This window comes from Equus caballus, chromosome 11 (genome assembly GCF_041296265.1).
Source record: "Equus caballus isolate H_3958 breed thoroughbred chromosome 11, TB-T2T, whole genome shotgun sequence".
Classification (NCBI taxonomy): domain Eukaryota; kingdom Metazoa; phylum Chordata; class Mammalia; order Perissodactyla; family Equidae; genus Equus; species Equus caballus.
Genome location: NC_091694.1, coordinates 18,891,889 through 18,915,686, shown reverse-complemented (window position 1 = coordinate 18,915,686; position 23,798 = coordinate 18,891,889). Strand labels below are relative to the sequence as shown.

At 60.8% G+C, this 23,798-nt stretch overlaps 1 protein-coding gene and 1 long non-coding RNA gene across 8 annotated transcripts; one reads left to right on the top strand and one right to left on the bottom strand.

Annotated features, from left to right (window-relative positions):
- The first annotated feature begins 1,597 nt into the window (after positions 1–1,597).
- ADAM11 (ADAM metallopeptidase domain 11) lies at positions 1,598–21,375 on the top strand. Of its 7 annotated transcripts, none has more exons than XM_023652394.2 (27): positions 1,598–1,754; positions 2,202–2,377; positions 10,534–10,610; positions 10,800–10,866; positions 11,833–11,918; positions 12,007–12,082; positions 12,490–12,556; positions 12,625–12,692; positions 13,040–13,114; positions 13,194–13,265; positions 13,449–13,615; positions 14,153–14,237; positions 14,342–14,432; positions 14,570–14,621; positions 15,119–15,218; positions 15,302–15,373; positions 15,494–15,586; positions 15,929–16,009; positions 16,526–16,576; positions 16,687–16,750; positions 16,950–17,049; positions 17,263–17,382; positions 17,475–17,643; positions 17,733–17,847; positions 17,942–18,032; positions 18,680–18,697; positions 19,214–21,375. In XM_023652394.2, exons 1-27 carry the CDS (start codon positions 1,688–1,690, stop codon positions 19,227–19,229), a joined length of 2,316 nt encoding a protein of 771 aa, XP_023508162.1. In that variant the 5' UTR covers positions 1,598–1,687; the 3' UTR covers positions 19,230–21,375. The 7 variants fall into 7 exon arrangements, with proteins under 7 accessions (XP_023508162.1, XP_023508160.1, XP_023508158.1 ...); XM_023652392.2 differs by having other exon boundaries at positions 18,549–18,697; XM_070226104.1 differs by having other exon boundaries at positions 1,666–1,754; positions 12,625–12,688.
- Positions 21,376–22,485: 1,110 nt separating this feature from the next.
- Positions 22,486–23,156, bottom strand: LOC138916127 (uncharacterized). Its single transcript, XR_011422884.1, has 3 exons — positions 23,029–23,156; positions 22,828–22,871; positions 22,486–22,621 (listed from the first exon to the last, which is right to left on the bottom strand). It is a non-coding gene; the product is annotated as an uncharacterized lncRNA (long non-coding RNA).
- Positions 23,157–23,798: the final 642 nt, after the last annotated feature.

The window sequence follows — 23,798 nt, the reverse complement described above, 5'->3', positions numbered from 1 at the left end:
GACTATCACATAGTAGGTCCTAATTCCCCAGGGCCCTCTCTCCCCTACACCATGGAGGAGGTTTCCAAGAAGACTCCAGAGTCAGGGAACAATGGGCTCCGCCTTGCTGAGCATCTGGGTCCAGAGTGGCAGGTGACTGAAGTGGGGGGAAGTTGGGGAGGGGAGCCACCCCGTTCCCAGCATTGATGTCAGCTTCTCGGGAAATCACCTTTTCACTTTTCCTGGGCCTAAAATAGAGATGGGGGGTGGGGGTTGTCACAAGCCAGAGGCAGCTCCCCCATCCCTGGCAGAGGCCCTGGTTTCCTGGGGAAGCAGAGGACCCAGGAAGGGTTTCCCTGCCTCCACTCCTGCTCCTCGGTGACCTGTGCACTCCCGGTGTGGTGCAAGGATGCTGTGACCTTGGGCACAAAGTCAGGACAAGGCCTCACCAGCGGCACCCGAGCCCAACATGCTCTCCCCCATCTCAGGTCTCTTCTGGTTCTTGGGATCCCTAGCAGAAGTCAGAGATCTCAGCCCCTATTATGGGGACGCATCTTGCCCAGGAACCCAGGGCAAGAGCTGGGCTGGAGGGCACGACAGAGGAGGTTGTTTGGGAGGCCAGGCGATTTGCAGACAGGGCAACCTAGTCTGACTGGAGAGGGGAAGCTGGGGGGCTCCAGAGGTATCTTCTGCTCCTCCAAGATTTGGGCTGGCATGAGAGAGGCGGAAATAGGGCATGCTAACGGCATGCAAATGACCTGGCTAGTTTGCATGCTATTTAGGGACAAGGACTGGGGTGCCCTGTGTGAGGGACTCAGCCCAGAGAGGGCACGCCAAACCCTCCTGGTGGCTTGGGTGACGGCAATCCTTGAAGCCCTCCTGGGGGCAGGGGCATCTTTGGCCCAGAGAAGAAGGAGCCTGCAGGATGGAAAGGAGTCTGGACCGAGGCTGTGGGAGGACTCCGCAGTGACCTGCTCCGCCACGGGTGGGCGAGACACCCTACAGGCGCGGAGCCAAACAGGACTCTCGGGCCCTCGGTTCCGTCCCCCGCCCCCCAGCCTGCCTAGCTCCCACAGCCTTCGACCCGGGCGCTCGGGGCTGAGTCTGGGCAGCCCCCTCCTGCACACACGCCGGAAGGGCGAACCCGGCCGGGCAGCCACGCCCCCGCACCTCGATCGCGCGGGTCCCCAGACGGGCCATCACCGGGTCAGAGCCCGGGGGTCCCTCTGTACCCCGCCTCCCTCCCCCTACAAACCGATGGGTCCTCGGAGCTGCCCACGTCAAGGGTGGCCGAGGAGGGGGCCGCGAGATGGGGACAGGGTGTGCCCGCCCTGCACCTGCTGAGGGGGCCGAGGCGGTGCGGGAAGGCGGGCCCCGGGGCGGCGCCTCTTTTGTCCTCCCGTCGCGGCGGCCCCGGCCCGGCCGGCTGGGGGGGCCCGCGGGGGGCGGGGGCGGGCCCTTGCTCACGTGCTCGCCGCTCTGCTCTTAACCCGGCCCGCCGCCCCGCCGGGATGGCCGCGGCCGGAGCGCGCTGAGCTGGGCGCCCTCCCAGCCGCCGCCGCCCGCGCCCCCCGCCCCCCGCCCGGCCGGCGCCCCCGCCCGCGGCTCCCGCAGCGGCGCCGCCCCGCCCCCGCCCCGCCGCCCGCTCCGCCGCCCGCCGCCCGCGCCGCTCGCCGCCGCAGCCCCCGGACCCGGCGGATTATGAGCCATGAGGCGGCTGCGGCGCTGGGCGTTCGCGGCACTGCTGCTGCTGCTGCCGCTTCTCCCCCCGCCCGGTGAGTGACCCCCGCCCGGCCCGGCGCCCCCTCCCTGCCCCCGCCCCTGCCCAGGTTTTGCGGCGGTTTCTGCTGCAGCCACGTTTTCCTGCAGTGCTCGGGGTGGCAGCGGGTCCAGGGCGCGGGAGATGGGGGTGCGGGGGAGGAGGGAGGGTGCGTGCACCCACCTGTCCCCATCCGGCCCTCCTGACCGCGGTCATTCCCCTGCCGCCGGCCAGTGCACTCTGCAGGTCTCTGCAGATTGGGGGGTGGGGGGGCAGTCGTGACGGGCGGGTGGCAGTGAAGCTTCTGGCCCCCTCTCCATCGGGCTCTTCCCTCTGCAAGGCAGCAGATCCCCCCAGGGCTCCAGGGGCCACACCAGAGTGGGGGATGGGGGGAGCCCACCCGTTCCCAAGTCTCTTGCCCCACGATGGGCATCTGCCTGCAGCTATGGCCTTGTCTCCCCAGGTCTTGGGATCCGGGGTCCTGCCGGAGCTCTGCGCTGGCGGGTCTCACCCCAGTTGGGAGTCTCAGAAGCCCCTGAGGTCACAGAGCCCAGCCGTCTCGTAGGGGAGAGCTCTGGGGGAGAGGTCCGAAAGCAGCAGTTGGACACCAGGGTCCGCCAGGAGCCACCGGGTGGCCCGGTGAGTGCGGCTGGGGGCTGAGGCCAGGGGTCTGGAGCAGGCCCAGGAGGCCATGGGGCAGCCAGGGTTGGGACGCCTCCCCAGTGGCTGGCTCCTGCAGCTTCCCCTTCTGTACGGTGGGCCACCAAGTGGGTGCTGGAGCCCACTAGTGGAAGCACCCACCTGCCCCGCTCCAGCACCCCTCCCTTCATCATAGGACTCCCCTGCTCTCAGTGGGTCCGAATGCCCAGCCGTGGTCAGCCTTCTGCCAGCCCCCACTCTTCTCCTGCCAAAGCAAGTGGTTCTACTCAAACGGGGCTTGGGTAGGGCAGTGGCGGCAGGGAGAAGCAGCTAAGAGCCAGTCAGGGGTTAGGGCTCCAGGTTCTGGCCACAGCCACCTTCAGTGGACTCTTATGGAACAGCTTAGTGCTTGCTCCTGCTTCGGTTTCCCCTGTGCACTCATAATGCTTGCTCTCCTTCCTGCCCTCGCTGAGGATGGGGGTTCGAGGCCCCAAGCTCACCCACAGATGTCAGCTCTGCCTGCCCCTGTCCCTTTTGGCTGCCAGGCCCCTCCTGCCTCCCAGAGGAAGGTTAGGAATGAAGGAGATTAATTGCAATTAATAATTAATTAATATCATGTGAATAATAATCACCCAGATGGAATATTCATTCAGCATGCCTCGGCTCTCCAGGAGCTGGAAGCTGAAAGTTCGCCAGGCAGTGGGGGCGGCGGACAGCGGGCCGGCAAAGGCCTGGGAGAAACAGGAGGTGTAGAGGAGAGACTCAGAGGAGGGGTACAACCAAGGTCTGGGAAGTTTTGGCAGCTGGGAGTGGTGGGAGGTAAATTGGGCTGGGCACAGGGAGGAGGAAGGAGGGAAACGGAGGCTAACGTTACCGACATCTGTCAGACTGGCATCTGGCCCTGCCTAATGTACTTGGTTAAAAGCCCTTAGGCGGCGGAGGGGGCTGTGGGGAGTGCAGGAGGGGGATACTCGGGAAATGGAAAGGAGCAGGAAGGCAGCATGCATAATAGATGGACCATCACTCAGGGCAGTGTGCAGGGGGGAGGGGGTGGCTAATGGTCCCGGGCAGGCAGGCCTGGGTGGGGGTAGGTGTGGGGGAGGGGAGGGGGTGGAGGCGGCCCTCTGCACCTGCCCAGGCTCCCTGGGAGGTGGTAGATGGGTACTAGGGATGATCCCAGGGCCAGAGATGGGGTGTCCTGGCAGGATTTGGCCCTTAGTCCCACTTTCTTCCCTGGCGTCCCCCTCACCTGTGACCTGTGGGCGTCAGGGCTGTGCTGGCTGGGAGCTGACCGCCCCCTGACTGCTGGGACTCCTGGCTGGTGCTTTAGGGGATGTGCAGATTGGAGGATGGGGCGATGCCACCAGGGGTCAGAGGACAGAGATGAGGGAAAGCATGGGGGCCGGGTAGGGCTGATAAGTGGGGTGCTCCTTCAGCCTAGTTCTTCCTGAAGAGAGGGGGGTTCTGGGCTATGGCAGTGCCTGTGCCTGTGTGGGGACATCAGGATGGGCGCAGTTGGGCAGGGTGGTTGGGTGTGCAGGGATGGATGTCTCTGAGTCCTGAGTAAGTGTGGCATGTGTGCATGCAATGTGTGTGTGAGTGACTGCGTGATTGTGCCCCCGGGGGCAGGGCTGGGAGTGGAGGCTTCCGTGGGTCCTCTCCAGTGGGGGTCTCTCTGGGACTGAGCTTTCTCAGGGACCTCACTGCAGCTGCCCCAGGGGACTTACTCATGGCCCTGCCTTGTCCCCTGAGTTTCCCCTGAGGTGGAATACTCACAGCTCTGTAAGGCAGGTGACTTTTGTCTGCCCATTTTGCGGATGAGCAAACTGAGGCTCAGAGAGTTTAGGTAACTTGCCCAAAGCCAATCGGATCTTAAGCAGTGGAGCCATTTTCTCTGAGACCAGGGCACTTTCCACGGCACCATTCTGCCTCCAGAGACTCTGGATTTGGGCACAGAGGGCACTCACCAAGCCCACCCAGTGCCAGTTGGAGGAAGGCTGAGGGAGACAAAAAGACATGTCCAGGGTATTGCCCCCTGACCGGAAGGAGACATTGCAACGCTCTGTCTCCCACCTGGCATTTCTCCCTGGAGCACGTGTGCCCTGGGGGCTGATGGTAGAGCCAGCGCAGGGTCCCGGCAGGAGGGCCCGCCCTGGCAGGCACGCCTGGAAGTTATTTCATTGGGATCCCAGGCCAGCAAGGGGTTGGGTCAACAGCAAGGTCTCCATCTGCTGTGGGTCATGCGGCAACTCTGAGGCACATGCTGGCTGACGGGGCTGGGGTGGCGCGGCCTTGGGTGTTAACCTGCTCTGGCCTGGGCCTGGTCCTGTCACCCCTCTGAGCCCCAGCTTCCTGATCCCCAACATCAGGGCGATGATAACATTAATCTCAGCCTCGCTCACCCAGGAGGCGGGATGGGAAAGGCTTTGTGAGCCCAGGTCTCCTCACTTTTGTGAGGGGAGGACGGGGGAGAGGGAAGGTGACCAGAAGTTAGAAGCTAGAGAAATTATGATTTACTGGGCCCTTCCTGGGGCAGGCACTGTTCTGCCTTTACACGTATTGATTTATGTCATGCTCATCACAGCTCCAGGAGGTGGGGCTGTTATGACTCCCATTTTACAGATGAGGAAACAGGCACAGAGAGGTGAAGTAACTACCCCAGGTCACACAGCACTTAAGTAGCAGAGTCAAGATTGATACCCAGAGCAGCACTCTTAACCAGTGCACTGCCTGCCTCTCGCTCAGGGTGAAGAGGGGCGTAGGGGACCCTTTGCCCTCTTTGCCACTGCTCTCAACATTTCCCCTCTGTCCTGCTTGGAAGCAGGCCCAGAGAGGTGGAGGAGCTTCTGGAAGTGCAGAAACCTGTGGTCACAGGGAGCTTCAGCTGAGGGGTGAGGCAGGAGAACAAGCAGAGCCACATTGTACAGTTGGGTTGGTTGTTCACTGCACAAGGTGCCTGGGCAAGGGAGCTGAATGAAACCGGTGGGCTCACGAGGCTGCATGTGTTCTGAGGGACCATTTTGCTAATCCACACGAAACTGCTGTGTGGGTCATACCTGCCCCTGGGGAAACCCAGACTCCTTCGGAACCAAGGGGAGGGCAGGATGAGGGTTAAGTGAATAGGGTGGGTGAGTGGAGGAGGGTCCCAGGCACAGGAGACTGACTCTCCTCTGAGCCAGCTTGGGGAGGGGACCTCAGTCACTGGGCTGAGCTCCTCTGAGAGCTGCCCAGACCAGCAGTTACTGGAAATGCTACCCAGAAGCCCTCAGCTGAGAGTGTGTGCTGCGGGGCTTGTGTTTTCTGGCTGCCGAGGGGTGGGGGACAGTCGGGTAAGGCTCAGTCCCCAGCCCTAGGAAGATGGCAGTCACAGGCAGGAGCCATAGGGTCCGTGCCTGAAGCCCCAGAAGCCCACGAGGGCCAAGGCCACGCTGTGGTCTCTGCGGCCAAGGTCGCAGCTTCATGCTGGGATCGGAGGGCGGAGGGGTCCCTGGGAGGGGCTGGAAGCTGGGGCTCAGCTGGCCCGGGGGTGCCGTGGACTGAGCCGCGAGGTTGGGCAGAGAGTGAGTTCACGCAGGCGGCTAGACATGGGTCTGAAAGGCTACACCAGGTGGCTTTGGGGCAAGGCTGCCGCAGTGGGGCCTGCTGCACTGTTTTGGGCCGAGTGCCCTGGGCCAGCCGCCACAGCCCCCGGACCCCGCCTTCCTCGTCCAGGGAGCGGGGCTGAGAGCGTCTCCGCTCACCCAGGCTGCTGCTCCAGTCGAGGAGAGGATGTGTGTCCCGTGTCCTGCCTGTCATCTGGCAAGAGTAGATGTTCCACATCTGGGAGGCCCGCCCTCCTGTGCTGGGCGGGGTGCCGGGCAGCCTGTGCTGGCCTGAGCGCTGGGGGTCAGAAGCAGGAGTCAGGGCGTTTGGGGGCACCTGTTAGGCTCTGGCGGTGTCAGTGCAGGGACAGTGTGGGCAAGAGTCTTGAGTGCTCCCCAGCCAGACTCCGGCCTGTGGCTGTGGCCCTGCCTGAGCACCCCTCCTGGCTGCCTGGAGGGACCCAGCTGCCCAGAGTCTGTCCCCAGAGGAACTAATGACCTGTAGGAAGTGACTCTGTCCTCAAAAATTTAGGTCAAATCCCGTTATTGGAAAGTCGTCCAGCTCTTCTCACTCTCTGGGGCTCCTGCTGCTCTGCTAAGTGGAGGGACGCCGGCCTGTCCGCTGCTGGCGGAGGGGCTCCTCCCGGTGGTTCCTGCTCTCTGGCTTCTCCCCACCTGCTGCCACCCAGCCGGTGAGGTTTATCCGGTTCCTCCAGGCCCTGTTTAGGTGGAACATTTACACTCCCTTCTTCATTGATTATTATTATTACTAATGCTTGATAACAAGTTAAAAAGCACTTTCATTTAATCCTCACAGCAAGCCCATTTTATCGATGGGAAACTGAGGCTCAGAGAGGTTAAACCTCAGCTCATTCAGGCCTTCTGACACCTTCCCACTCAACGTGAGTGTTGAGCCCCTGAGCAGGGCAAAGGCTGGCAGAGCCCTACTCCAGGGGACTACAGGTGGCCCATGTGAAAAGCTGGATCAGCCATCAAAGAAATCCACATCAAGAATAGTGGGCTGGGCCACCCCATGGCCGAGTGGCTACGTTTGCGCGCTCTGCTTCGGCAGCCCAGGGTTTCGCTGGTTTGGATCCTGGGCACAGACATGGCACGGCTTGTCAAGCCATGCTGATGCGGCGTCCCACATGCCACAACCAGAAGGACCTGCAACTAGAACATACAGATATGTACTGGGGGCTTTGGGGAAAAGAAGAAGAAAAAAAAGAAGGTTGGTAACAGACGTTAGCTCAGGTGCCAATCTTTTTTTGAAAAAAAGAAAAGAGCAGTGGGCCTAAAGGCCCAGGAGTGTGAGTGGCCACAGCCCCACGTGGGTTGGTGGGTGCCGGCTTCGCAGATGAGGGTGAGGAGGGGAGGGTCGTGGGAGGAGACGGAGGCTCGGGAGGAGGCATTCGGGGTGACGGAGGGGCAGCGTCTGGACATTCAGATTTTCTGGGGCGCTGGGAACCCTACAGCTCTTTAGTCTCCCTGTCTCAAGACTGGCCCTGGAGGTCTGGGGTGGAGGCCTGGCGTCTGTATTTGTGATTCTGGGACTTCTGGGGACCTTTGCCTCCTTCCCTCTGCACCCCGTCTCTGGCTGGGCCTGACATGGGGTGCAGAGGGGACCAGCGAGGCCCAGCCCCCTGAAGCAGATGCCTGAGGAGTGGATGGGCCCACGACAGGGAGGCCTCAGGGAGGGCACCGTCACCCCAGCCAGGTGGCCACAGCTGCCATGGCAGACACAGACCACAGACTCCAGCCTGAAGGTGCGACTTGACCCTGTACCTCCCCAGCGTGGCCCTGGGCCAGTCACCTCCAAGTGTCCCTCCGGGAGCCTCAGCCTCACATTTGTAAAGTGAGCGCCAGACGGCGGGGCGGTTGAGATCAAATGAGCTGGAGCACGTGAGAGCCGATGGCCGGGGAGCAGGAGGCAAGGGCAGGGCACAGGGTCGAGGCCCGGCTGGCTGGTCACCAGCAGTGCTGAGCTGGATGCAGAGGAGGGCAGGTGGCAGCGGACGGAAGGGGCTCCCGAGGGAGGGACTGAGGGGTCATGGGAGAGGTCAGGGGCAGGCCAGGCAAAGAGCAGTTTGGCTTTGATAGAACATGGGCCTAAAGCTTGGCTGGGGGCGGGTCTTAAGACTGGTGCCAGCGGGAGCCCCATCCCCAGGCGCCTGGGGTGCAGAACTCCTGGGCACTATGTGGGTTTGCCTGATCTTTCTTTCCCTTCAGACGGGGGTGTCCCCTTGAGTCCCCCCATCGGGCCAGGCCAGGCAAACCTGCCCAGCTCTCCAGTGCCCTCCTTTCCTCCCAGCGCCTCTGGTGGCTCCCCAGCCCCCGCAGCTGCCCTTGCACAGGTCTTATCTGGCCTGCGCCCTGTGTCCTGCTGGGGAACAGGGCACCAGGTTGGGAAGGGGGTGAGGCCCTGGCAGGCTGCAGAAGTGGTGGGGACAAAGAGGACCTGGTGTCTGTTCCCCCGTCAGTCTGGGCTTTCCCCAGACTGGGGGTCAGCTTGGTCCACACAGAGCGGGGAGGCCCAAGGGGTTAGCTCGCTGACTTCCGAGTGAGGGAGATTCTGCAAGCGCCAGGGCCAAGTGCCAGAATCCTCCGGGCCCAGCACGACCCCGCCGCACAAGCCAACCTCACAGCCTTGCATCCGGCCTCATCTTCCCATTTTCAGTGGGAAAGTCAGGCTCAGAGAGGTTGCTGGATCATCCCTGCGGCTACAAAGCCTGAGAGAGTGGAATCAGGGCAAGGGGCCTGGACAGGCTGCTCCTCTGGGTGGCCAGTGTGGGGGCAGGATAGGGGCTTGTTAGGAGGGGAGAGGGAGAGGAGGTGTGGTTGGGGCCAAGGGTAGGGGTAGAGGTGGAGCTGGTCGAGGCCCAGGGGCACGGGGAAAGCAGAGATGGTCCAGGCCCAGGGAGGAGAGAGATGCTATGACTCTTTGTCCTTGACTTTCTATTTTGAGTCTGATCGATGTTCTAGGGGCTCAGGATGGAGCTTGGAGCCTTGGTCAGCCTGGGATGGGGTGAGTCAGTGTCCTTGGGGCTCAGAGGGCTGCCTACCCAGGCCCTGGCCCCTTGCCTCACCTCACTGCCTCTCCCAGGGCCTCTCATGGACCCTGGGCCATCTCCATCTCACCTCACCTTTGCGGGGAGAAGGCCTTGGAAGCTGATTCCATAGGCTTGAATCCCAGCTCCACCACTTCTTAGCTGTGTGACCTTGGGCAAGTTAGTTAGCCTCTCTGTGCCTCAGTTTCTCCATCTGTCAGGCAAGGATAACAGAGGCATCTGTCCCACTGGGTTGTCGGGAAGATTAGATATGATCATCCTTGTAAAGCATGTAGAACAGTGCCTGGGTCACAATAAGTGCTCAGGAAGAATTAGGATCCTAGGTGGCTGATGAGGAAGCCGACCAGCACCAGGCTACGGATCTTGTGACACTGAGGATCTTGCCACCTGCTCCCCCGAAAAGAAAGGCAGCAAACAAAAGTCTCATGTGTGCACGGCCCGGGGGTGGGAGCCTCATCTAGGGGTCTGGATTTCAGGCTTCTTGAATGGACAGGGCTGGGAAGAAGGCTGCAGCCCCCCTTGGGCCTTTCTGCTTCTAGATCTTTGGTAAGACCTGAGGCCTGTAGGGGGCACCCAGGAACTGAGAAGGCCGATTCCCCCCAGACTCTCTCCTGCCCCTTCTCATGGGGCTGCTTTCTCTCCAGGCTCACTAGCTTCAGGTCTAGGGTCCCCACTCCCCGCAGTAGCTGGGTGCCCAGGCCTGGGAGGGCAGCCTTCCTGCTCGTGCCTGGTACGTTGCCATGGCAACCTGGAGCCTCCCAGCCCCACTGCAAAGGCCCCTCTAAAAAATTTATCAGGAAAACTTCCATGTTTAAAAATTAACTAGGGAATTGAAATATTAAAGATGAGCAGCTTTGGGCGAGGCAGATGCAATGGGCTTGGGGCAGAGGAGCCAAGTTCTCTCCTCCCGAAAGGATGGCCTCTGCCCATCACCCCAGCTTCCAGGGGCCCATGGTCAGCTCTAACGCACTCCACCGTCCACAGACTGCGAGGCCTCCTCCTCCATAAATGGAGGCGGGGGACAGGACAGGGGGACAGGAAGGGAGGGGCCTGCTTCAGCAGGGTCTGGGGGTCACACTGCACCCCATCTCCTGTTTGCCCCTTTCCCATGATGCTTCTGGGGGCCTCCCCCCTGAGGGTGGGGGATTGGGAGGTAGGGAGGCCCTGGCCTGTGGCAGGGGGCAGGCTGAGCTGCCCCTCTCCATCCCTGGTGCTCCCGTAGACTGGCCCCAGGGAGGCGCCTGCACAGGGAGGGGCGGCTGGCACTTGCCCCTACGCTGCTCGCTGTGCCCAGGGATGCACACTGTCCCCAGGAAAGGAGTAGGTTCTCTGAGGAAGATGAACTTGTGCAAAGCCTCTTCCCCCCAAATCAGTGGTCCCTGTGGCTGCTGGACTGGGCCATCCCCTCGCCAGGGCTACTCCCTGTTCTGGGCTTTCCCCGGTTCCCCTATTCCCACCTCCAGGCCTCCCTGGGCTCACTGCCCCTCTGCCCTCCCCCTGCCTCCAGCCTGCTCACCTGGCCCAGGTGAGTTTCGTCATCCCAGCCTTCAACTCAGACTTCACTCTGGACCTGGAGCTGAACCAGTGAGTGTGGCCTTGAGCCCGGGAGCAAGGGCAGCAGGCGGGCGGGCAGGGCAGGGCCTGGACTTGGCTGGTTGCGGGTGGGAGGGGGCCAGGCTGGGGCAGGGGACCTGGAGCTGAGCCGCAGTGGGCCCCCAACCTGACCTAGCCCCATCAGTGACCCCTTCCTGCCTCCCGCCTGCTCTGTTTCAGTCACCTCCTCTCCTCACAATACGTGGAGCGCCATTTCAGCCGGGAGGGGACAACCCAGCACAGCACCGTGAGTGCCTTTGGAAGGGGACGGGGGAGGTGGGGTGGGGAGACAGGTGGCCGGTGGATATGGGGTCCAGGGTATATTCTACACTCGGGATGAGCCCGACCCCTCAGGACCCTCCATCTCCCCACCTTGGGAGCTCCGGGGGTGGAGTCAGGGTGGCACATCGAATGGCATCGAGCCCTGCGCTGCCCTTGCCCGGCTCCCAACGTCAGCCTCGCAGCGGCCTCTGCCGGGCCCGGAGGCATTTGAGGACCCTCACGCTCCTGCCACCTCTCCTGGGAGGGGCAGTTGGGGAAATGCCCCTCTTGCCCAGGACCAAGGCCATGGGGATTCCTGGCTGCCCAAGACACCAGGGGCCCAGCCCTGGAGGCCCAGGGCCGAGCAAAGATGAATGAGTGTCTATAAATAGCTCCCGCAGCCTGTTCAGTAACTGGAGCACAAGTAATTCTGCAGGAAGCAGGGGTGGGCGCTGTTCCCCTCTGACCGGAGAGCTGGGCCAGCAGGACACCAGCTGCTCACAGTTCCTCAGCCACAGACCGTGTGCAGGGCTGGTCCACGGAGGCCACGGCGTCTGTGAACACACTGTGCGCGTGGAGGGCGGGGTACATGGCGTTCACCTGACTACGTGAGCTAAGTGCTTAGAAGAGTGCCTGGCTCGCAGAAGGTGCTCTCTGAACGTTAGCTCTTCTTGAAGGAGTCTGATCCCTGCAGCAGCCCAACAAACGGTTAAGAACCACTGATGTAGTCCAACTTCCTCATTTGGAGGTGAGGTGAAGGAGGCCCAGAGAGGGCTAGGAATTTGCCCAGATTGAAACAGCACATTAGGGGAACACAGCTAGAGTAGAACCAGGGTATGCCTAGGGACTGCAGCCACCTGCACCCGTGGTAGCTTCAGCGGCCCTCCAACGACCTCCTGCCCTCGCGCCTGGGCGCAGGCGCAGGGCCACTCACGCTCTGCGGCTCCTCCAGGGGGCGGGAGACCACTGCTACTACCAGGGGCAGCTCCGGGGGAACCCTCGCTCCTTTGCCGCTCTCTCCACCTGCCAGGGGCTGCAGTGAGTATGGGGAGAGGCGGGGCGGCCGGGAAAAGCCTCCGGCCCCAGGCCCTGGGGACGGTGGGGAGCTGCGCCTCTCTCTCTGCAGTGGGGTCTTCTCTGACGGGAACTTCACCTACGTCGTGGAGCCCCGAGAGATGGCCAGGCCTCAGGAAGCCCCCCAGGTGAGACCCTCAGGTCCTCTCTGATGGCCCTGCCACAGGTCCCAGTGGCTGTTGTCCCAGTGGCTGTCGCTGCCTCCTCCTCTTCCTCCCTTGGTAACCTCAGCCTCACTGCCCTCCTCAGTGACCCCAGCTCTGGTTCCCTCCCCCTGTGTCCCCAGCTCCAATGTCCCCTCTGTCCCCCAGGTAACCTTCCATTGGGCTCCAGTGTCCTTTGCCCCTATCTCTCATGGCGCCCCCCAGGTCTTGACCCCGGAATCTGAGCATCTGGGAGATCAGATCCGACATGGGAGCTCTGGCCAGTTCTGGGTCATCCTGGGGTGGGGTGGGGGAAGGACTGGAGCTGTCCCCCCAACTGGGCTCAGAGCAGACCTGGCTGGCCCCCAAGAACTAATTCCCCTTCATTGCAGGGACCCCTTCCCCACCTCATTTACCGGACCCCTCTCCTCCCAGCCCCCCTTGGATGCAGAGAACCAGGTAAGGGAGGGAAAGTGGGGCTGGGGAGGGGGCCGGTTGTGCCTCCCTCACCTGCCCCCTCCCCTCAGGCTGCCTGTTCACTGCCCCCGCCCATTCTGCTCCTCCGAACCGGCCGAGGCTGAGAAGGAAAAGGCAGGTACGGGGGCCCGCACAGACCTCGGGCTGCAGAGACCTCAGGCTGTGGTCCAGAGCAGGAGCACACCCCTGTCCATGGCTGGGGCAAAGGAGGGCTCAGACTGGTGTGTCTGGGGGCTGGGGAACCATCTCTGGAAGGAGGCCCCCCACCCCATTCCCTAACATCGGTGACCACACACGTCCCCATGGTGGACAGACTGAGGCCGCCTGCCCTTGTACCAAGGCTGGGGAGGGATGGCCAGTGGGCTGCTGGCACTGTCTCTGGCTGGGTCCAGCTCCTCTTCCTCGAGCCTGTCCATGGCTTCAGGCATGGAGGGGACTGATTCCAAGTGCCCACCCACCCTCCAGGTCCGCCGGGGCCACCCTACAGTGCACAGTGAGACCAAGTACGTGGAGCTGATCGTGATCAATGACCACCAGCTGGTAAGTTCCCAGGCTGGGGGTGACTCTGAGAGGAGGGGTCAGAACGAGCTTCACCCTCCACCACTCTTCTCTCTCTCAGTTTGAGCAGATGCGACAGTCGGTGGTCCTCACCAGCAACTTTGCCAAGTCCGTGGTGAACCTGGCAGATGTGGTGAGCAGTCCTCCCTCCCCTCCCCCCACCCCTCACAGCCCACCCCACACATCCTTGGGGTGAGCTCTATCAGCTTCTGTCTCCCCACTTCCTGGAGGGACACACTGAGGCCCTCCTCTAGCCATGTCCCCTCCCCACACCCCTCTTCCAGCCCCCTCCTCATCTTTTCCCCTCTGGGCCCAGATGTACAAGGAACAGCTCAATACCCGCATCGTGCTGGTTGCCATGGAAACGTGGGCAGATGGGGACAAGATCCAGGTGCAGGATGACCTCCTGGAGACCCTGGCCCGGCTCATGGTCTACCGGCGGGAGGGCCTGCCTGAGCCCAGTGATGCCACCCACCTCTTCTCGTGAGTCCCCCACCCCATGCTTCCTGCCAGCCTCTGCTGGTTGCCATGGTGCACAGGGTTATTGAACACCTGCTCTGTGCCAGGTGCTCTTGGAGGATTGGGGACTGGGCCCACCTTGCTCCTGCCCCCAGCCACTTGCAACAGGCTTGGCATCTCCCCTGCATCTGGGGCTGATGCCCCTTTTCTCTACCCCAAGTGGTCTTCCTCAGCCCACCCCCTCCCCTTCGCCCCCTCTCCGCCTTTCACACTGTCCTAACATCCCTTCCTCAGCGACCCAGTGCCCTGGTGGGAAAATCTGATAAAAGGTCTTTGCAGTTAGAGATGATCCAGTTGGAACCTCTCATTTGTCTTACGGGCAGATGAGCCCACAGAGGGGAAGGGGCTTGCCTGAGGTCACACAGGCTGACACGAAGGGCAGTGCTTACCTCCCCAAGGAAGGGCTCTAGCACGGGAGGCCTCCTAGTCTCCCCCTCCCGGCCCAGGGGAGCCACTGGGGTGAGGGGCAGGGGTTTCTCCTGACAACCCTCTCCCTTCCAGGGGCAGGACTTTCCAGAGCACCAGTAGTGGGGCTGCCTACGTGGGGGGCATCTGCTCACTGTCCAGGGGAGGGGGTGTGAATGAGGTGAGCAGCGTGGGTGCACGGCTGGGATGGGGGGTTGGAGGGAAAGGGCCTGTGCCTTTCGGAGGGATGTAGACATCTTTTTGCTCCATCTTCCTCACCCCAAGTATGACAACATGGGGGCCATGGCAGTGACCCTGGCCCAGACGCTGGGGCAGAACCTGGGCATGATGTGGAATAAACACCGGAGCTCAGCAGGTATCAGTGAAGACCCTGTGTGGCCCCACAACCAGCCCAGACCCACACCCAGCAGCTCTAGAAGTGAAGAGGGTGTCCATGGGGGGGGGAGGGGTGATCCTCCACTCTCCCTTATATCCACCTGGCTCACCTCTCAGGGGACTGCAAGTGTCCGGACAACTGGCTGGGCTGCATCATGGAGGACACTGGGTGAGTTCTTGGGGGAGGGTCTTGGGCGAGGGGAGTCCTAGAGGGAGCACTGGGTGGCAATCTGGACCCGGTGGCCTCAAGAGAGCCAGATCTCGGGACCACTCAGGATTCCAAGAAGCCCAGTTTTCAGCGGACACTGCACAGGGAGTCCCAGATTCCCCTGCCGGACACCAACGCTGGCCAGACTGTAGTGCGCTCTGTCGCCACTGGGGGCCGCCAAAGCCTCGTTTGAAGGCGCCTTCTCTCCTCGGCGCCCCAGCCTCCGACTCCAGCTTTGGAGAGGGCGCCGGAGAGAAGTCCCCCGCCCACTCCCGCTTGATGGGCAGGCGGGACGATCCTCGTGCAGTCTCCGGGTACATAGATTCTCAGCCTCCTCGAGATGGTGACCGAGTTCCCCGTTGCATCCCATCCCCAATCTTGAGAAGGGGCGAGGGAGTGTGCCGGAGGGGAGGGCACGAGCCGGGCCCCAGCGGCACCGTCCCCTTACCCCTGCCCAGGTTCTACCTGCCCCGCAAGTTCTCGCGCTGCAGCATCGACGAGTACAACCAGTTTCTGCAGGAGGGCGGCGGGAGCTGCCTCTTCAACAAGCCCCTCAAGGTACCAGCCCCGGGGCGGGGAAGGTGGGAGCGGGGCTTGCGCAGGATCTTGACCAGACTCCCGACACCCCTTTGCCCGTCCAGCTCCTGGACCCGCCTGAGTGCGGGAACGGCTTCGTGGAGGCGGGAGAGGAGTGCGACTGCGGCTCGGTGCAAGTAAGTAATTACTGTGGGCGCCAGGTGGGGTGCAGGAGACACCAGTGCCCTCGAGGGTGGGCCCGGGTGGGCAGGATGCGGGCTCGCCTGCCTCCCTCCCTTTCTCCCCGCCTCTCTCAGGAGTGCAGCCGCGCGGGCGGGAACTGTTGCAAGAAATGCACCCTCACTCATGACGCCATGTGCAGCGACGGGCTCTGCTGTCGCCGCTGCAAGGTGAGGGGGACCCGCCGCTGGAGAGGCAAGGAAGCGCGACCTGCAGGGACCGGGGCTACTGAAGTTCTGATGCGGGGCGGGACTTAGGGAGGAGCCGCTGGAGGCGGAGCTAATCTGGAGGAGTGGGGCTTGACCGGAAGAAAGCCCCAATGCGGAGGGGAACGGCGGGGCGTGCGGCCCTGGGCCTGTTGGAGGCGGGGCTACAAGGAGCGGGGCGGGGCCCCTGCGGAGACGCGGGGGACGGGGCGGTGAGCGGGCCTCGGGGGCTCTGAGTCGGCTGCAGCGGGCAGCCCCCGGGTCCACGGTTCCTGCCTGAGCCCTGGGAACGCATCCTTTTCCCAGTACGAGCCGCGGGGAGTGTCCTGTCGAGAGGCAGTGAACGAGTGCGACATCGCGGAAACCTGCACCGGGGACTCGAGCCAGGTCCGGCCGGCCGGCCGCCCTGCGGAGCGTGGGGCGGGGCAACCCCTATGCCTATCGGTTTGGCTTTCGGGCGACTGTTCTCCGGGCCCCTCTGCTTCGCTGCTGGCGTCGCCGCCGCTCATCAGCCTGTTTCCTCATCTGAAAAGAGGGTTCTTCATGCCTCTTGGCTTTGCACCTTCAATCATTAAACCATTATTTATAGTCTGGCTGGTGTTCCCAGCGCCTGGTGTAGTGCCTGCCGTGTGCTAGGGATCAGAGTGGTAATACTAGTTAACATCTCTTAAGTCCTTATTTGTGCCAGGTGTGTAGTTCCCCAGCCCTGTGAAGCAGATTAGGGGAACAGGGAGACTGGGGAGCCTATGGCACTTGCCAGTCTGCATGGTCTAAGATCCAAGCCAGACCTCTTGTACTTGACATGGAAGAGCCCTGTCACATGAGCCCCTACATGGGGGGCATTTGACACCCCTTCATTCCTTCCTGGGGCTGCTCTGCTCAGTCCAGCCCCTCTTTCCGCAGTGTCCCCCTAACCTGCACAAGCTGGACGGTTACTACTGTGATCATGAACAGGTATGATGGCGTGTGGGCTCCTCCCCTCGGGGCCTGTCTCAGTACAGTCTGTCTGGTCTCCATTCTGACCACTCAGTGTCTCAGTCCCTTGTCTGCTGTTTGTCCCTTAGGGCCGCTGCTACGGAGGTCGCTGCAAAACCCGGGACCAGCAGTGCCAAGCCCTTTGGGGCCATGGTCAGTCTTTGGCTAGGGATGGGAGGGGGGACTCTGGAGGACCCAGAATTGAGAGACTGGGCAGGTTCTGAATATGCCCTCCAGCAACTGTGTGGCTCCCCAGGATCTCAGGACCCAGCTTGACTGGGGGTCGGGCCAGTGTTGGGTCCAGGTGGGCTCTGGGGTGAGGGGAGTGACACCTGGCATCATCTCCTTATAGCGGCTGCTGATCGATTCTGCTATGAGAAGCTGAACGTGGAGGGGACAGAGCGTGGGAACTGCGGGCGCAAGGGGTCAGGCTGGGTCCAGTGCAATAAACAGTGAGTTGCCAAGGCTCCTGGTTGGGCCTCCCCAGCTCTGGGGCTAGGGAGGGTTTTTTCGGAGATAGAGCAGCAGGTTCTCCCAGGACGAGCCTTTGAGTCTCAAATGGGAGAATACATGAAAAATCAGGGGATGGGGAGAGGGCAGATTCAAGTTCAATAGCTGGGTCTGAGGTCAGACTTGGGGCTCACTGTTTCCATGCGGCCCCACAGGGACGTGCTCTGTGGCTTCCTCCTCTGTGTCAACATCTCTGGAGCTCCTCGGCTGGGGGACCTAGGAGGGGACATCAGCAGTGTCACCTTCTACCACCAGGGCAAGGAGCTGGACTGCAGGTGTTGGCCAAGGACCATGGCTGGGGAAGGGGAAGTTGCAGCTGTGATGGGGTGGGGGGCAAGGGCCGAGGCTAGCAGTGCCATTTCCCCAGGGGTGGTCATGTGCAGCTGGCTGATGGCTCAGACCTGAGCTACGTGGAGGACGGCACAGCCTGTGGGCCCAACATGCTGTGCCTGGATCATCGCTGCCTGCCAGCCTCTGCCTTCAACTTCAGCACCTGCCCTGGCAGCGGGGAACGCCGCATCTGCTCCCACCATGGGGTGGGTGCCTGGAGGCCAGGGATGGTAGGAGGGCCTAGCAAGAGGAGACAGGGTCCTGCTCACCTCTGCTGGCCCCGCCCCACCTGTAGGTCTGCAGCAATGAAGGGAAGTGCATCTGTCAGCCAGACTGGACGGGCAAAGACTGCAGTATCCACAACCCCCTGCCCACGTCTCCACCCACAGGGGAGACCGAGAGATATAAGGGTGAGGCTGCGGCTGGCCAGGGTGGGCTCTATCCTTCCTGTTCTCCATGCCTGTGCCTGCCAACCTACCAACTGAGCCCTGCCCTCCTCCCTAGGTCCCAGCGGCACCAACATCATCATTGGCTCCATCGCCGGGGCTGTCCTGGTTGCAGCCATCGTCCTAGGCGGCACGGGCTGGGGATTTAAGTAAGAGACACCCCCCCCACCACCACACACCCCCTGGCATCCTCGGGGGTTATCAGAACCCCAGTCTGGTGGAGCTAAGGGGGCCTCCCTGAGAGGTTAGCTAAACCAGAGCTCACACATGACAGTCCAAGTCAGCCCACGGGGTCCTGTTTTAACATTTAAAAAATTGCTTGCTCACATTTAGAAACAGGAGAGTTTACATTAAGAATCCTGATTTCCAGCTTCTCTTGAAAAGTAAGCGGATCAGGCGCCCCTGTGCCTCACTGCCTCCCAGCACAGCCACAGAGGGGAGCTGAGCAGGGCTGCCTGAGACAGGGCCTGCATCCCCTGTCCCTAGGCCCCACCCAGCCTAGGGTGTTCCGTGTCTGGGGCCCTGGAGCTCGTCTAACCCCGAAATGTGCAAGGAGGGACCTGAGGCCCAGGGTCTTACAGTGTGTCAGTTGTGGAGTCAGGACTCAGACCCAGCCCCCAACTTCAGGAGGTCTTCTCGATGTCTCTCCCTGGGCCTGTCATTAGTGTCCAGGCCCCGGGCCCATCTCTGGGGCAAGGAGTCTCCTGGGAGCCAGAAGGCCCCTGCCTGAGAGAAGGGGAAGGTCACAGATGGCTCCTTTTCCTTTCTCTGCCTCTCCTCTCCTCGGCTCCTGAAGAAACATCCGCCGAGGAAGGTACGACCCGACCCAGCAGGGGGCAGTGTGACGCCGGCCACGTCATCCCTCCCGCTGTCCCTGTCTCCTCCATCTCATTCGTCACCTCGCATTCTGTTAATGGGGAGCTAGGGGGTGATTCTCCTACCCGCACTGTCACTGCTGTCACTACCGGGGTGGGAGAACTCACTCTGGGAAGAAAGTTCTCAGCCGCCCTTGCCCCCTTCTCTAGCTGCGCATCTCCTCAGGCCTGGTCCATTTACTCCTACCCTGCCTAAGGCCAGATCACCCTGGCCAGGTGGACCCTGGAGCTGTGCCCCCCACAGCCCCTGTCCCCTGGGAAGGGAGCCTACTTCTGTGTCCCATCTGTTTTGTCTTCCATGTCACCGCTGTCTGACCTCCTGCCAGATCCCCTCCCTGGCCAGCCTGTGATTTGCTGCCTCCAGGGCCCAGCCCTGACCTCCCAGGGCCCGGCTCAGGGGCTCTCCCCCTGGGCCCTGCCTCAAAGTCTCCCTCGATGCCCCCTCTCCGTTCCAGGTCCGGAGGGGCCTAAGTGCCACCCCCCCTCCCTCCGAGCCTGGCACCCACCGTCTCCACCCTGAACCACGAGGCTGCCCCTGCCCAGCCACAGAGGGAGGCACCATGCAAATGTCTTCCGGGCCCAAGCCCTTCAACTCCTGGCCCCACAGGGGGTTGGGTTGGGGGGCGGGGGGGGGGGCGACTGTGGCCCTGCCCTTCACACCACCAGGGTGGACCAGGCCTGGAGGGCATTTCCCTCATGGTCCCCCACCCCACCTCATGTGGCTTTGGCCTTGAACACCAACTCTCCCTGTGTGAATGTAACTTCCATCATCACAGATTGCCACAGCTCAAGTCGGGGGGGGGGGGGGGGGGCTGCGGCTAGAGGGATGCCCCAGTGGGGCAGGTGGCCACCAGCGGACATGCCTGGGATGGCCCCTCACAAAACCAGGCAGCTGGGACCAGGGTTTTCGCTCTCTGGGACTTAGGGGGAGGGGACCGACATCTGCATTTTTTTCTTACTGAATCTTTATGTGATGAATGTAACCATGGGGGTGCTGGGGCCAGGGCACTTGTGGGGATCTTTTGACATTTGCAGGAGGGCCCAGAGGAACGGAGGCATGGCCGTCCCCTGGGCCCTCCCCTGGGATGAGCACCCTAGAACCCTCTCCCTGAACACAGACGTCCCCAAGCCAGACAGGGGCCAGGCATCCCTGCTTGCCTCTTCCGCCCAGCCCTGCTGAGCTTGGAGAAAAGTCCGAGTGCTGATTCAAACCAAAGCTGCCTGTTCCGTGCCCAAGGCCTGGGTCATGGGCATGGTGACCACGTGTCCCAGATTGTCTTCAATTCCAAAATGACTGTCGTGCTGTCCCTACCAGGACGCATGTATTTGGGGGTCTAGAAAACATAGTCCCTGAAATAAAATGGCACCTTCCCCCTTTCAAGAAGGGTGATTCTGGGGCTGACTCAGGGTTTAGGTGCCCTCTGGCGTGCCTAGAGGTCCCAGGCTGGGCCATCTTCCCAGGAAGGACTCTCCCAAGTAGGAAGGCCAGGAGTGGCCCAGTGCCTGGAGAGTTAGGGGCTCTGCCTGTGATGTGCAAGAGGAGGTAGAAAAAGGCAGGTCTCATGTATGATCCTCAGCTTCTAGAAAAGTCCTCAAGGCCCAGTCACACCATTCCGCTCCTTACCCCATTCCAGGGCCGAGTAGTAAGTTTACAGTTGTCCCCATTACGTCCTCTGATCCCCCTGCAGCCCAGCCTGAGAGCCAGGCTGAATTCCTCAATCCTCCCGCAGTCCTGTCCATGGCCTTCCCTCCCTCATGACCCTTGCTTGGGACAGGAGCCCTGGCTCCTCAACTGCTGAAAACCAGCTGCAGGGGCAAGATGGGGGTCCAGCTACCTTATGGATGAAAGCCACAAATGAACGGAGCCCCTCCCCTCAGAGATACCCCACCAGCACTGAGCAGGGGTTTCTGAACACCCCAGGGCCTTTGAGCTGCCTGTTTCAGTCCCTCTGTTTCTGGGGCATCTCTGAGGAAGAATCATGGAGGAAACAGCTCCCTGTTTAACTGTACCACCCCTCAGGGCAAACCAGGGGCTGAGACCCATTGACACCCTTTTAGGTGGCCGGATGCGGCTACAGTGGGGTCCTCAATACTGAGCTCCAGCTGGCACTGCCCAACAAGCGGGGGTAGGTGGGCCACCCCTCTGGCCAGTCCTGCTCCACTGGTCCCACAGGCTGGGGCAGGGGCAGGAGGGTAAGGGCTGGGTTTTGCACTATTGCTGCGATAACCTTAAGGCATCCTCTGGTGGTACACACGTGCACACAGGTGGCGATGCATCTGGCACAAGCACTTGGATCCAAATCATACAAGTGTGAACAGTTCTGCACACGGGCACGTCTGTGTGCACGTACATGGGGGTGGGAGTGAGGATGTGGACAATGCTAGACTTCCTGTGACCAGTCCACGTGGCTCCCAGCTGTCTGCATCCTCCTGCCCCACCCTAGGAGTGCCCGCCCTGGCAGCGCCCAGGGAGGAGTGGAGGCTGCACTGGCCTGGGCCTGGAACTGGCTCCATACAGCATCCTGTAAATATGTCATCTGGGGCTTGGGGTGGGAAGGCAGGGACAGGCGCATCAATTAAAGATCATGTCCTGGGGCTTCCATGGAGCTCAAACCAACCTGTGTCTCTCTTTTCTGTAAATGACTGCACTGTGACCCAGGACCCTTCCCTGTCCTCCTGGCCCTGCAGGGAGCAGGATGAGACAGAACACGGGAAGTGAGTACACAGGACAGGGCTCCGGGAGGAAGGGGCTTCCATTCACGGCCAGGAATCAGGCACTGACTGGGTGTGGGCCTGGCCCTTCCACCCCTCGGCTCTTCTAGCAAACATAACTGCCCTCCTGGCTTCAGCAGAGCAGAATGGAGGTGAGCGGGAAAGCATCTTGCCAAAAAGCAGGAGACCCAGCTTCCCTTTTATGGTTGAAGCCAGGGTAGCCTCTCCTCACCTCCCAAGAGATTCCAGAAATCCGGTGCCAAGGGCGCGGTGCTCTTGGGCCTGCGGAGAATTTGCTGTTGTCTCACCTCTGCTCCCTGCTGTCGTGCTTGGGGCAGGAAGGGACTGAGCAAGGCCAAGGCCAAGTGCTCCTCCCAGCCGGAGGCCCAGTCTGAGCCAGGAACCTATTATTCTCATCCCTGGAGGGAAGCTTCGGACCTGGAGGTATCCGGCTCTTGAAGTCCTGCTTGTTCAGGGAAAAGATAAGAGGAGAGAGGTGGGGGCAGGGAATGAAGGAATGGAAGGGTAGAGAGGAGATAATGGGAGCAAGAAATAGCGGCAGACGGAAAGGGCCTGGGGACAATGAGCAGCTAGGAGCCCCAGGATGACAGCCCCGTTCCCAAACGGGCAGGACTCCCAGGACCACCTCGGCTGCTGTGCAGTGAGAGTCTAGATTCCTGGTCCCACCCTATCCGGCATCTCAGTTCCCCAGAACATCTGAAACACCTACCTCCGGTCTCCCCCCAAAACGGCAGACAGTTGACAGTCAGCTTCCTCCTGTCGGCTGTGGGTTCGTGGGCGAGGCAGCCCAGCTACAGTCACTCTCCAACCTCTCCTGACCTGAAGTCTAGGCTTGCCCTCTTCTTTGCTGTGGGCTGGAAACCCTATTTTTCACTTTCTTCATTGATCCTGCCTCTCAGCTCTTCCATCCCCGTGCTCACTTGCTTCTCAGTTCCCAGTCTGTTGTGACCTTCAGACTCCATCTGATGTGTCATAAGCTGACCCCTCAGGTAGTGAAAAGTGTGGCTTCTGGCAGGAGATTGCAGAGAGCACTGGTGAGGCTCAGCACTTGGCTCTTGAAGATCAGTGCACAGCCACTCTTGACACCTGCCTCTCAGCCTCAGGCTGAACCCTGGAGCTGCAGATGTTACCTGCGTGGGTGCACAGAGCTGCAGGAGGCCGCAGAGCAGCGCAGGCACGGGGTGGCAATGGGAGTGCCGGGGAGGTGGCCCAAGCCCTCTGCCCAGTGGGCTGCCCTCTGATGCTGGTGCACCGCCCATCTGCCCAGGCGGAGGGCGGTGTCGGCTAGCATGGAACATCAGATCTGGTCCAAACAGACAATCTGAAAAATACTTACTTTGACTTCAGAACATGTCACAGGCAGTTCTGGCAGAGCAGCTCCTAGAGTGCCGAGTAGAAGCAGAAATTTGAAATTTACTGTGAAGGCTACCTATTCCAAGGGATTCCCAGGTATATGTTTTTTCAAAAGGAGAAAATCCTTTGATAAGATCCCCACCCCAGGCTGTCTCTGAGTCACCCTCCCCTCCCCGGCACTCACCTGCCCAGGATTTCCGGGGCCATCATGGGTGCAGATTGCAATTTCCAGTTCTATTTGTTCAGGCTAATTGTGGGCGCTCCATGCCCTCACGAGGTGAAGGTGGCCAGGATGAAGACTGGTGATCACAAAGCCCACTCTGTCCCTCGCGGGTGCTCAGAGCCTACTTGTTGACTTGAAGGAATGATCATAATTCATTATGGCTCTTCCTGGTGTTTAGACCAGTGCTGTCCAGCAGAATAGAATGTGGCCCACAAACACAAGCTACATATGTGTAGTATTTTTAAATTTTTTAGTAGCCTCATTAAAAAAGTAAACAAGTTAACACATCTTATTAAATTCATTATATCCAAAATGTTCTCATTTCAACATGTAATCAACATAAAATAATCACCGAGATGCTACATTGGTTTTTTCGTTTGTTTGGGGGTTGTTTTTTACACTATGTCTTTGCAATCAGGAGTGTATTTTGCACTTAAAGCACATCTCAGTTTGGATGAGCCACATCTCAAGTGCTCAATAGCCACAAGTGGCTGGTGGCTATCATATTGGATAGCATAGGTGTAGACAGTAACTGATGCTATTAATTAAGTAGCAATATCTAAACGCAGGAAACTTTGAAATAAGGCAAGGACAGAAGAGAGGAAACAGCAGGAAAGACTTGGATCAGCTGCAGCAGACAAAAACCTCATTAAAGGTCAGAGGGAACCTATATATACCTTTCTGGAAGGCAAGAGAGGAGCTAGGATGATTTTGGCAGGATTGGGGAATTT